Source organism: Ptychodera flava, chromosome 1 (genome assembly GCF_041260155.1).
Source record: "Ptychodera flava strain L36383 chromosome 1, AS_Pfla_20210202, whole genome shotgun sequence".
NCBI lineage: Eukaryota > Metazoa > Hemichordata > Enteropneusta > Ptychoderidae > Ptychodera > Ptychodera flava.
This window is the reverse complement of record NC_091928.1, coordinates 36,813,163-36,827,613: the sequence shown is the minus strand read 5'-3', so window position 1 is coordinate 36,827,613 and position 14,451 is coordinate 36,813,163. Positions and strand designations below refer to the sequence as shown.

At 37.3% G+C, this 14,451-nt stretch overlaps 1 protein-coding gene across 2 annotated transcripts; it reads left to right on the top strand.

The window, feature by feature from the left end:
• The first annotated feature begins 2,302 nt into the window (after positions 1–2,302).
• LOC139136436 (cytochrome P450 20A1-like) lies at positions 2,303–6,980 on the top strand. 2 transcript variants are annotated; one of them, XM_070704164.1, is made up of 4 exons: positions 2,303–2,396; positions 4,892–4,971; positions 5,362–5,531; positions 6,758–6,980. In XM_070704164.1, the coding sequence occupies exons 1-4, from the start codon at positions 2,373–2,375 to the stop codon at positions 6,910–6,912; spliced, it is 429 nt and encodes a 142-aa protein (XP_070560265.1). In that variant the 5' UTR covers positions 2,303–2,372; the 3' UTR covers positions 6,913–6,980. The 2 variants fall into 2 exon arrangements, 1 of the variants encoding a protein (XP_070560265.1); XR_011553184.1 differs by lacking the exon at positions 4,892–4,971 and having other exon boundaries at positions 6,758–6,924.
• The last annotated feature ends 7,471 nt before the right edge of the window (positions 6,981–14,451 follow it).

Below are 14,451 nucleotides of genomic sequence, written 5' to 3'. Positions count from 1 at the left end.
TCTCATACACACATGCTGTAATTAATTAGTCAACACAACTAATTATGCTAATCCGTGGACTTATCAGGGATTTTACGGGTTGGTCAACATCGCGAAAGATAGGAATGGTTACTAATTTTTCATTAACATCACTATCTTTCCGATGTTGACCAACCTCTGATAAGTCCACGGATTAGCATAATTAGTTGTGTTGACTAATTAATTACAGCATGTGTGTATGAGAGATATACGTCCTTGTAATGGAGTGTAAAATAAATAAAGAGTCACAGGTTAGGTTAGGTTAGGTTAGGTTAGGTTATATAACCATTTATTTTTATTTATTCCGATCATTCAGAGCATGAAGAAAGAAGAGAAATGATAGAGAAAACAGTGTGAAAAACTCAGTAATACTTGGGTCGCCTGTGGCTTAAGCACCCTTCACAAGCACTTCTAGATTTATTATTTATGCTATTAGGCAAATATGTAAAGGTCTCCATGCTACTTTGTAAGTTGCATAATCATTATTTTTCTAGCTCCCGAAATAAAATTCTAAATATAAAAGACAGTTACCGTGAATATAAACACCTACATCAAAATGTCTCATTCGTACAAACAACAACAACAACAACAACAACAACAACAACAACAACAACAACAACAACAACATGTTTGCAATAAGAGCAATGTGTTTTATATGGTTGATGTTTCACAACGTTGGAGGGGGGTTATCGGTTGTTGTCGTATCCCTCAATTGTGAATCTGTTGTTTGATTGATGTCTTAATTTCTTGTGTCTCCACGTTTCTCCAGCATGTTTAGTACTGACAAAGGGTTGCACCCGAAACGTTTGTGTTTTTTTAGTCTCTGCGATTTGCATTTTTTTTTATTTTTCCGCTGGTCGGTTAGTATTTTACTGCATTTGTTTTCACTTGCTTCAGTTTTATCCTGTACCTTTTTAAGAAGTATAATCTCCCTCTGATTGGCCAATGTTGTATTGTGAGGCGACAGTTTCGATGCTATGTTAAAAGTACTCGATTTTGGCAATTTTAGCCTCACCTATACACTTGTTCCAAATCTGTGTGCTTAACTATACCAGGAAAAAAATCTGAAATTTTACGACATAAATATTCTGATTTTTTTTCTTCTTTTTACCGTTCCGACCGATCGTAATTTAATCCTACATATTGCTTTTACGTGATTATGTGGTAATTTACGTAAAAAATAAGATACCCTTTCTTATTTACGGCCTGGCGGGGTCTCGTTGCTTTCCCTGCATTTGGGTGTCTCATATTATTTTCAAGCAGGTTTACTTTGGAAAAAACAAATTGAAAACACCACATAAATTGCACAATAGCACACATTAATTTCTCAAAATTGTTACGCAAGAGGGCGGACACCCACCTGGCACTCTCCCTCTCAGCCTCTCGCGTGTTCTCCACCTGTACTTTTGAATTCCCCCCTGTCAGATATCGTAGTGAAAACAATGACATGATAACCATCCAAATAAGACAAGTACTATATGGTTGAATACTGGTTATAGGGGAGCTTTTATATCGATATTTACTTGTGACTTTGAAATTTATTTTGTTGGTTTCACATTTTTCAACCTTCATGTGGTAACTGATTATAAGCCAGCAGGGTAAACAGGGATTTGAAAGGTCTTCCCTGTTACTGTATTTTTGTAAACGTTACAAATACATTCAATAATATTTAACTTTACTAAGTTTCGGGGGAGGGGTTCAGTCAAAATTTCTATCTCAGAGAGGGTAGGTACCCCAGTTCGTCATGGTTGGCAGGGGATTATTCAAATTTTGGAGTTTTGGTGTAATTTCTCCTACCAACCCCCTCCGTAAATAATGACGACTCCCTTAGGCAGGTAAATTTTTGTAACGTTACTTTTAGCTGACCCCAAATGTCATTGTCCTTTGTCCCTTTTTTCTGTAATAAATATCATTTTCCCAGTAACCTTGTCTGTGAAAATGCTGACTTCACCCACTTTTGTATTGAAAACACCGTCCGTCGTAATTCACACAGTTATGAGGTGAAAAAATCGTTTAATCCTTTCAGTATTGCTTCGTAGCCCTTCTCTGTCCTTTACTCTCTTTCGTTTGATAGTCTCACACATATAAAGCCTACATAAGCCGTACACGGAGCCCAGCATCAATGGTCAAACGTTTGAGACGTTATAATTAGAGACTATACAGCATCGCTGACGGTTCAACTTATGACCCGTCTTATGTACGGTTCCGTGACCTGCGCAAGGACGACCCATGGCCTTGTGACCGATATATTCGGGGGCGCTGCGTGTGACAGCGAGACTAACAAAGATGGCGAATGTGGCTGTTTTAGTTGCTGTGGCTATTGTCGTCATTTCGATTATCAATTCCTAAGACCGATGTTCACAGCTCACTCTTCAAAGGTAACTTAAGTTGTCATATTTACTGAATTTGTTTCATGTATAAGTAGTACTTCAAGCACCCTGATATGCGACCTTTGAGAAATAGGCTGCCAAGTGACTGCTATTGTCTTTGGTCACAGTCATTTGCCGTTAAGCGTACGGCGAACGCCCCTCTTAGCAAAGGGGCGTTAACCGTGTACTTAACCACAAGCAACTGTGGATATAGCTTAGCTCAGTCAAGGCTTCATGACAAGCATAAAGTGGCAAGATTTCCTGACCTTCAAGAATTCGCTACTCCCATTCCAAACCAGCATGTAATCTTTCAATACATTGTACAGTTGGGTACAGACTTAGACTTACGGTAGCGCTGTTGCACACAACACAGCGTATTTTGCTCAATATCACTTTTTGCAGTATTTATTAAAAATGTGCTTAGGCCAGAGAAAAAAAAAATCTTGTTCATCGGATTTTTTGGACCAAGGTCCAGGAGCGGCGAGCGAAAATTTTTTTTTTTTTTTTTTTTTTTAGGCCGAAGGTAAACGCGGTTCTCTGGCATTTTTGCACAGATGCAGAAAAGGCAAGATAATTGTTTCCCTTTTTACCAGAAATATCTCAGACAAGAAACACTGATACTGGTAACTGAATTCAAGACTATATTTCCCAACAATAACATAGGCCATTAAATTCACAGTTAGTGTTTGCACGACATATTCTGAATATTTCAACATTCTCTCAGAATAAAACTGAAGTGTACAGCAAATCACTGAAATCAAACAATTCAGTATTGTCCTTTAATATTGTCCTGGTGGGACCTAGCATCTGAGCTTTTTCATTTTACTTTGGCCCCATGTTTTGACCTCTTTACCACTGTCTGCACTGTCTCTACACAGTTTACACAATGGTCTAACAACACTGTACTGTGATCGGAGTGAAGTTATATAGTCATCATTCAGATCGTACTTTAACATCGACGCAACCATGTGTTTTGTCATTGCCGTAATTTTTTATACTTTCGATGCAATTTTCATTCAATCGGATGCACCGTCCATCTGCTGTCACGATCTTGTTGAACAAATCGCCGAACGTAATATCAGGACAAACACTGAATAGCGTCTTTAGAACTAACTGTTGGCCATCACGTCGAATGTTGGCGATCAAATTAATACTCATGATGTGACATGTACTAACCTAACCAAATCGACCCACTTTGCGTCGTGATTCGCCAAATTCAGACGTCACAACAACGTGTTGGCGGTCAATTAAGTCCGTACAAACACATAGGAAGTCTCATTAAAAATCCTGTGCCCGCGAAAACCCGACAAAGTGTAGGGCGCCACCAGCGGCAGTACTAAACATATTTGTAATGCGGAAGTAAGAATTTGCCGCAATCAAAAAAAAAAAAAAATTTCCAAATATGCCAAAGTAGAAGCGGCGATTCCGATGAACATTATTTTTTTCTTCCTGCCTTAGGTACTTCTTTTTTTGATGGTAAGCAGTCGCATTGCAGTTGGGCAAGAAGGAAATATACATGAATACTCATTAATGCAAATCCTCCTTGGTTGATTTCCCCCGGATTTCAACATTTCAACATTTAACTCGCTCGCCTCCGGCTCATTGTGATTTCACATTTTGTGAAATATTAACGACAAACAATTTGACAACATTAGTCCTCTTATATTTTAAATAACAGTCATTTCATTTTGTTTATCTTGATTGTAATTACGTTTTTGAAAGTCAATCTTTTGACCCCTGCTTTTTAAAAGTGAGAATAGACAATGCAAAACAAAACTTGCTTCTTTTTTACATATACTCAAGTGTAAAATGAAATATTAAATTCCATAAATTAGTATTATTTCTTGCTTAAATCAATGGAAACTAATAATTTATATCCTTGATGCTTTTCTAAAGCATGGATATAACCTCCGAAATCACGTCATCGGCAATGATCTCAGGTTCAAGAGGCGAACATTTGCGAGATATCGGCGACTTTTCATTTACTATCTACTTATAAGTCTCATAATGTTCTTGACAATTGCATACTGCCACATCTTTGTTACAAGGTAGCGTTTATGCTCAAGGGTATTATAGATATTTGATAAGCATTGCAACTGGCCTGAATTTTACAGTAGAATGATGATATATTGCCCACCCCACCCCCGATTACAGGGTCTAGACGTGTTAAACCTGTACTTAGGGTCGCGAAATGTTTGAACTGAGCCAGTTGAAACCATGCGAGAACAATTCACAAGCAATGGAGCCAATAACAATAACGTCGTGCATTGCTACCAAACCTTCGAGATCCCAACAATAGTATGATAAATTTCAGTTATTTTTGAAGATATTATGGCGTAAGAATTTAAATTTTATTTGTGATGAACTGGCAAACATGTTCAATGGGATATATTTAAATGTAACTATTCCAGGTTTCAACACCAGGCAAAATGAGTTGACTCAAATGTAAAATTGCTTCATATGCTATGTTGTGCAAACAACAAAGAAAATAGTGTCTTTTGCAGGATGGTGACAAAGTCGCAAATGCTGAAGAAAAATTTTCAACAGGGAAGAAAATACCAGGAATGGAGAAACGACACCCTGAGTAGGTTTATCGATTTTTTTTTTTTTTTTTTTTGCAAGTTGAGATAGTTAATTTGATTGTGTTCTGTCGATGGAATGTGTATTTGACAAGATAACTGTCACTCCTAATAATTTTTCAGTATTTTTGTTCGGTTGGTGGTTTCATGCTTTACGCGATGGCATGGTGATGTAGACGTGGTCCGAAAGCGTTTGCCGTTGAGGTCATTGCAGACAAATCAAATGTGTATTTCGAGCGAATAGATTTGAATCAGTACCTATCGAAGAAGTGTTTTTTCCAAGTAACAAACATTTATTTATCATGTTGTAATACTTTAATTAATTAATTAATCTATACCGTAAAAATGATCACCATGTTACAAGCTCTAAAATACTAATATTTTTTCATAACTAGGGATGGCAATTTACAAGATATTACGGAAGCAGGTGGTTTTGCCGACTTTCTATTCAAGTTACATGACAAATATGGCCGTGTTGCCTCATTCTGGTATGGCAAGCATTATTACGTCAGTCTGGCGTCACCCGAAGCCTGGAAGGATCACATCAAGATATTTGACAGACCTGGTAGGTGAATTACCATCCAAGTATTACCAAGACGAAATCAGGCTTAACACGCTTCATATTGTTGAGCAATATTTCTGTGAGTTCAAACTGTTTAATTATCACAGAGAAGCTGACATAAAAATCAAACACATAGTTCTTTAGTTTTGTGAAATGCAACCATAGATGATCCTAAATGCGAGTTCGCACGAGAACTGATACAGATCATAAAATTTGATCAATTTTCCTTTTAAATAATATAAACAAAAGTTATCGTTCGGCTATTTTCAAATTAAAAGGTACTTTGAAAGCGAAAGCGAGACAGAAAACACAACTTGCTTATAGCAAAAAGGGTATTTAAGGAGGTTTTCTAATTTTATACTTTTTAAAGGCAAGACCAAAAGTGACAAACCAAATGCCTAAAGCCATTGATAGGGTGTCAGATTATGCACACGTTACTGTCATTTTCCGATCAGATTTAATTGACACTAGCTATGATATCGCAGCGGTGCTGTGGTTAATTGATCGCACTCGGGTCACGGGTCATCGCCACAGCACCGATGCGAGCCACCGTAGTTTACTACGACACCCGATGACTGTCGCTTATTTAGCTCACAAAATAATGAAATGTACTAAGCTCTGAATGAATCAACTTATCCCCGCTTTATCATTAACTATTTACGATTCATTCCGTACTCCTGCTAGCTACCTCGACAATCATGTATTTTGAATCATTTTCCTGTGAGCTTTCGACGGACTCTGTGACGTTCTCGCGATCTCGCGTAATACGTAGTGAATACGTTGGAGGTCAAAAGATCAAATTCTAGCAGAAACGGTCGACGGCTCACCGATAAATGGTTGAAAATACATGTTGTCACAGTCAAAACATTTGGCAGGAGTAGTAGTTGAGTCGCTGATATAGTCAGTGATAAAGTAGGCGCGGGTTGATTTATACAAAGATTAGCCTACTTCATTATTTTGTGAGCTAAATCAGCGACACCGATCGGTGTCGTAGTAAACTACCAAAAAAGTCTGCGGGGTGGCTCGCAGTAATTCTGTGGCAATGACCCTTCGCCCGAGGATGATCGATACGCCACAACACCGTTGCGATACCACAGCTAGATTATCAAATGCACTTGCACAACATCGCCATTACTCTAGATGGAAGTAATTACCGTGGAGACAATGAAACACGTGATGTTTCGAAACGTATTACACATTTCCAAATGACTGATTTATCCTCCTTGCAGTTGAGCTGTTTGATTTTCTGACGCCTTTAATCGGTGATATCAGCCTCCAGACAACCAATGGTAAAGAAGGCAAACACAGACGGAAGATTTATGATGTTGCGTTCCAAAATGAGGCCGTAAAGAATTACTACAAATGTATTCAAGAGGTAAAGTAGTACGAATCATATTCCGTACCTGTGAAAATAAGTCTCCGTGATTCCTCTACAATAAGTCACGAGAATGCTTGAAATTCTGATTTTTAAAAGGACGCTTACATCTTCAGCACTCACGCTTTCTAGTTAAAACAATTCTACACGAAACAGCTTTGAACAGTGCGTTCAAAACGCCGGGTTTAACATACAATGATTATAAGTTTCATGTTATATTTGTCTACGTACAAACATGCACATAATTACACAAACTAACATTCAAGTAATTGCGTATGTATGTAATTACATACCACTGTCAAATCATTATATTTTCGATCGGATTCGAACCCACAACGTACAGCACCCGTCATATAGCGAAGGCATACCATTCAAACAGCCCTGCCAAATCCCTGCCTTATCATCCATGAATGACACGTAGATGAAAAAATCATACATACCTGTGTGTACACACACGCACACAAATACATCCATACATACATTACCTACCTACCTACCTACATACCACATACATACATACATACCTACCTACCTACATGCATGCCTGACTGCATGCACTGCATGCATACATACATACATACATACATACATACATACATACATACATACATACATACATACATACATACATACATACATACATACATACATACATACATACATACATACATACATACATACATACATACATACATACATACATACATACATACCTACATGAGAAATCTGAATGGTTAATATAAGTGACGTAATTTTAGTTTGGTATAACTTTGATATACTTCGGGAGGTATGAATGAATTCAGAGAGCATCATTTAAACTCAATATCTGCTATTTATTTCATAACTTGTTTGCAGTATTAGAAAACATTACGATATTTTAGTTGAACATGGACACAAATACTCAGCAAAGAAAACGTATCTTTATTCTGAGGGTAGATCTACCGAAATATAATACATTTACACAATGACATACCACTATATTATGTATACAATTAGGTGATTGAGAACCGCATAAAAGCCAAACTGAATGCAATGAAATCAATAGTCATTGTGACAGAGAAGATTTCAAAGATTTGCACCAGAATTCTTTTGCATAGTCGTTTCCAAATTTTTTTAAATATTGATTGTATAAAGTTTATCGAAAGAGAAAATGAATTCATTGTTATTGAATAAAGTTACGTCCCTACAGTCTCCTCTTGTGAGAGAAATGAATGTTATATCAGGGACACATGCATGGGAAAAGTGCCCTATGTAGGGAATGGTAAATATTCTTTGACGAGAAATGAATTCACACACGTGTAATTCTCTGCTTTCCCTGATGTTTAACAACACATCTAATAAAGGAAGTAACGTTACAAATATTCTTGAATAATCCAGATCTAACACAATATAACACTAGCAAGAATCCTCATGTGTGCCAAAGAAAAAAAACCCTTTGGGTTAACACAAATGTGTATCAACTGCAATTAAAGAACAAATATATATCTGGTATTATAATGTTATCGTAATTATAATGTAACGTACTAAAAGTTAAACTGCCGAATACATTATTTATACCCAACCATCTATCGAACCCAATCATGCATAAGCGTAACCGTAGATAAGCTAGCAGAAAATAATATGGTAAACCATAAGAATAGTGGACCTTGTAGACACAGTGTAGTATAAATTACACATTAGCATAGTATGTTGTATTTGGTGTACAGTACTAGGTACACTGTTCTTAATAATTACTGTAACTATTTAGTAACATAGCCAAAATATTACTTTAATGGCATAAAAATACATTTTCAATCGATAATCCAGACAGCGCTGTATTTAATTACATGTAAATTAGACTTTTTGAAGACTCCACCATGTGTAGAAGCATTCCATTAATCGCAGTGACTGATAATTTCAATGCTTTTCTAGTTGGAATAATAAAATATAAAATTAAATTTCAATGAAATTAATATCGTTCTGACATTCATGTCACTATAACACTAAGATTTGCAAATGCAAGGTTATTGAAAGAACAGAGTTAACTACATGAGGTACTTATCAATCTCTATTTTATGCTAGCTTTAAGTAGAAAAGTCTGAGTACATTCATTGAACGGTATTCAAGCTTGTCGTCTACTCCCAATCTTCAACTTAAAATGGAAAAAAATGATTAGTCAATACTCATTCATGAAGAAAGTAATGGTTTAATTCAAACAATTTCATAACAATCCGATTCATGTTACAACATACCAAAGCACTCCTGTTATTGCAATACGCACAGCAATTAAAGCGGTCTTTCTGTTCATTCAAAGCACACTCGGTCACATTTATATATATGACGCTCACTGTACTCAATGATTAACAAAAGGAAATGTTAACAAAGATCATCACATTTCATTTTCAAACAGCTGCGAAATTGAAGTGCGATTGGCCTTTCAAAACACTTTGTGTAAGAGCCTCCCATTTCAAATATTTATATGTAAGCGGTCATGAGCCAATTGTCTGGAATCAGGAATCTGGAAATTTGCTTTTGATGAAGTCTTAGCTTTCAGGCCACACGAAAGAAACGAACTCAAAGATAGTCGTGTTTTTAGGCAACTAATGCTAACTTTTACACTGTAAACAGATTCTTAAAACTCAGCTCGTTTTTCGATAGCTAACTCATTTAAAAATTGTCTATGGTAGATACGGGGACATAATAAAAAGTTGTCTGCAAGCAAATGATACGTGACATTATTCCAAACTTTGACTAATAAAGTGATTCGGTAGCTTAACTGGATTACTTTTGATTTTGACACTTTTAGGTCATTCTTACGGTGCATCATATTAGCAGGATACGCTTACCCATTCCAGATACCTGGTACAACCACATGTTTCTTATGTGCATGGTTCAAGACGGTTCTTGGTACATCGTCGTTTTTATGCGACCTATTAATTTTATCACTTGACTGATCTGGATCGTTGGGCTGACCCCGTATTTCCTACGATGACTTTGTGTGACACCCCGTCAGATCTTGTTTGAAGTATGTCAACATGTTGATGCGCTTAGGTCTGTCAGTAGGAAAAAAAGAGCAATAATGGTGACAACAGAGTACCACTTTAACAGCGATAAAATCTTGCTGGAGACCGGAACTCTCACTGATGCAAAATCCTATTTCTTCTCACCGAGCGAAGAAAATCCATGTATACATCGATCCCATTTGGTTTGTACGCTACATGGCCTATACCCGTACCTGCACCCATTGCGGCAAGCCTCCCCACAAATCCTCCAACTACGCCACCGACGGCAAATCCCAACACTGGTACTGGTATTAAAATCTGACCTATCACTCCTCCTCCAACAGTCCCTCCTATTCCACCTACAAATGCCCCTCCCATTTGCCACTGCCGTGTGAATATGTCATGTTTCTCCTGGTGCGTGTTACGGACTTGATTTATCTTTCTCTCCACTTTTATGGCATCATGTGCTAAAAAAGCACCTTCTGAAAGGACAGCTACGCCTGCCGCAATACCGCTTGAGGCAGCAACAGTCCGAATCCCCGTGGCTGTGGGATTGAGACCTTTGGCCGCTGCTCTTACAAGGATACGGAGTAATGCTGCTTCTGCCACAACACCAGCTGAAGCTTTCAAAGGCGCTCCTAGAAACTGCTGTTTGAAAACGTCGATACTCTGTACTGCTAATGCTGCTAGCACTCTTCTGCCCCCGTAATTTAGTTGATCACATTGTCTGGAACCAATCTTACATTTGGTAACAAAGTGTTCACAGTTATTGCTTTCCAGCGAATAACCTTTTTCACCAATTCTTTGCCTCGCCCTATTAATCACTGTGTCAGGATCATCGCAAACGTCGTACCTAACAAAGAAATAATGCCCACTTTTACCGTTTATTTTAACCTCTTCTTCTTTTATTTTTATCCTTACCTCTCTTGCTGCTCTAGACTTACTGAAGTGAATTACTTTTATCTTCCTGCCACAAGAACCATTTTCAACAGCCAATAAGTGATGGTAGTAAAGACCTCCAAAGCGACAGTGCATTAAGTGGTCTGCAGCCGTCGTAACAGGTTTCACTCTTGTGGGGTCAGGTCTCATTAAGTGCATCATTTCGACAAACATAGAGCCGTGAAGAGATTGCCCATCGTTCATCTTGTTTTCTAAATTGTACCTCATATCAGATGTTGGACTTTCTTCAAAACAGTGCAGGATTCGAAATATTTGATCCTCAGGATTCAAACTGACAGATATTGTTTGATTAGTGCTTGGGCTCTCTACATCTTGGACATATTTATGGCAGCAATTTTATTTTTAGGACCATTTCCAGAGGCCATATAAAGTTTTTGCTCATCTTTAGATCTATTAAACAGAATAAACAAGTCATCTGTAATATTTCATCGATTTTATTGACTTCGTCAATAAATTTTGTGTTGACCATACACCATTTAACAAAATGTTTGTTTTCATTGTTCCCGATGCAGTAGAAACTCTTGCCGATTTCTCCCCGTGCCTTCTGGCCATATTGTTCCTTTCTTAGTAGGAGGACTGTATCATATAGATTTCTGTATGAGCGTATACACATTCTTTTGAGGGGTCAACAAACAGCCTATCCTTTGAAACCTTGTTTTGAGTCGTAATAAATAATTTCCATTTCTCTAAACTCATTCTCAGCGACCAATGAATGATGTTCTTTCAGATGTTCTCGCCATGGCTAAAACAACAATTTACATGAAACAGCCAAACAGGATATACACTTATATTATACACGATATCATACATAAAACGCAAACAACCCAAATATGAACGATGTGTGGAGTTGCTTTCCTTTACGACCTATATACTTGTAAATGATAAGACGATTGCCATCTCTAAGTTGCCTGATGTTGGAAATACGTTCTCTGTGTTCGGTTCGTGTTTTACACCAACTAGGGCCAAGGCCTTACTTGACAACTAATAAACAAGTCAGAGAAAATAAAGAAGGACATTAGATCACTCTTCCGCGATAGAGAACTGAAAATACCTGTGGAAACAAACTTAAAAATAGACTACTTGGATCTACCAATGAACCTTTCAAGATGGTAAGTACTCTCCGTATAGAAAGCCCATCTACCTACGAGTAAATATTCACAAACACTTCAACCATCCTCCTGTGATCACCAAAAATCTACCGTCTGCGATCAGCAAGCGCATATTCGGTGCTCTCTGGCGATGAAAAGATATTCAACAAAGTAGAGAATCTGCAAACAACAATGCACTCGAGGCCAGCGGCTACGACGAGGAGATAAAATGCACAAAGGAAAATGAAATAAAAGGAACAGGCAAGGCTAGAAAGAAGAGATAAGGTAATTGGTCGAATCCACCCTAAGTATAGGGTTGAAATAACAACGGAAAAATATTCCCCCGCCTCATCGACAAGCACTTTCCGAAAGAGTCAAGGATGCACTAAATCTTCAACAATAACACTCTCAAGGTCAGTTGTAGCTGTATGGGAAACATGGCATATGTAATAAAATCACACTACAAACATATCTCCAGCGAACATCGCACTGAGCCTGATAAAGCTGACTGCAATACATATCCACTCGGAGGTGATTTTGCCAAACAAGGAAGATTATCTAAAATGCACGAACGACGGTAGCAGCAAAAAATGTATCGGCCTTACGGAAAAGCCTTTCAAAACCCGCTTGTCCAACCATCTACACTCGTTCACCAACGAAAAGTGCAAAAACAGTACGGAACTTTCCAAACGCATATGGAATATGAGAAACACGAATATGCAACACTAAAGTAGCTGGTCTGTTTTGTGCCATCGCCAAATGTTGCCGTAGAACAGAGACCCCCTTTTCAACTTTCATGCCCCTATACTGCAGGAATTGAACCATCCAGCGCACAATGTGGAAACATGCATAACGGACACAAGAACACACAGAATCAAAGCAACGGAAACATTCGAATATAATAAGTGGAGCCATTCGTCTAATGATTGCAACTCTTAATAAGTCCTAAGTCCTGTTTTCATATATATATATATATATATATATATATATATATATATATATATATATATATATATAATATATATAATATATATATATATATATATATATACAAAATCTACCAGTATTCACTCCAGTCTAGTCTCCTGATGAGTGAGTTTCGCGACTCACGAAACAACGTTGTAGAGATGACATTGTAAAATCAATTCTCCAGCATCCCTTATATATATATATATATATATATATATATATATATATATATATATATATATATATATATATATATATATATATATATATATATATATATATTATGTGTGTGTGTTTGTTTGCGTGTTAGTTTGTAGGTCTGCGTGTGTCTCTGTCTCTCTGTTTGTCTCTATGTGTGATTGGTTTGTGTTTTTGTGTGTTATGAGTTGGTTGTCAGTTACACTGTCCTTGCCTAAGTTATTATAATTCTTGTCTCGGTTGCTTGTGATTCATGAAAAAATTACCTTCCCCATCTTCGCTCTTCTTTATATCCGTGAGTGTATCAAATCCAGACATTCCGTGGTTTCAAACTATTATTCAGGCATTCAAGTACTTAACATCTGGGGAAAGAGAAAGTAAAATACACAGAGTATGTTATGTAAATTGGGAAAACAATGATGTATAAAAGCTAACAATCAAAATGTCATGCTCATCAAAGTTTCAGCAGTATCAAACCATAATGAGGCCAATGTATTACTCGGATTCAAAGAAAGTTTGTGCTTTTGGTGTTCATATATGTATCAATAACGGAAATTAATTATAGACCTAAATGAGCATTTTACAATGTTGTCGTCCGCAAAACGGACTTCATCATCACTTAAAAGTTGAATTGTACCATACAAATTTCTCTCTCTCTCTCTCTCTCTCTCTCCTCTCTCTCTCTCTCTCTCTCTCTCTCTCTATATATATATATATATATGTCTGTTCTATGGCATCTCAAATGACCAGCTGACCCGTCTGCAGTCTGTTCAAAATGCAGCAGCCCGTCTCGTCACAGGTACACACAAATACGACCACATCACCCCCTTTTTCATTAATTTACACTGGTTACCTGTGAAAGCTCGTATTCAATTCAAAATTTTATTGACTACTTTTAAGATTGTTAGAGGTGATGCACCGCTTTATCTGACCCTTTTGATTGATCTGTACGTACCGTCAAGAAATCTGCGATCTTCTGAGAAATTGCGTTTATGTACCCCTCCTCGCGGATATTTTAATAAGTCCTACGGTCAAAGAGTATTTTCGGTATGTGCTCCTTTGCTGTGGAATACACTGCCCTCAGAAATTCGTTGTGCCAGAAATGTTACTTCTTTTTAACGTTGTTTGAAGACCCACCTTTTTACCAAGTTTTACTCATAATTGTAATTTTTTTGAGATTTTAGCTGTTTTTGTAGCTTTTAAATACGGATAGTTTTCAATCGGATTCGAACCCACAACATACGGCATCAGTCGCCTAGTGAGAGGCCTGAGACAGAACCAGTCGGCTAAATCTCCACTCCCAAAAAAGAGTGGTTCAATAGCCGGCTAAGTTGTTACATTTTTCTGACTGA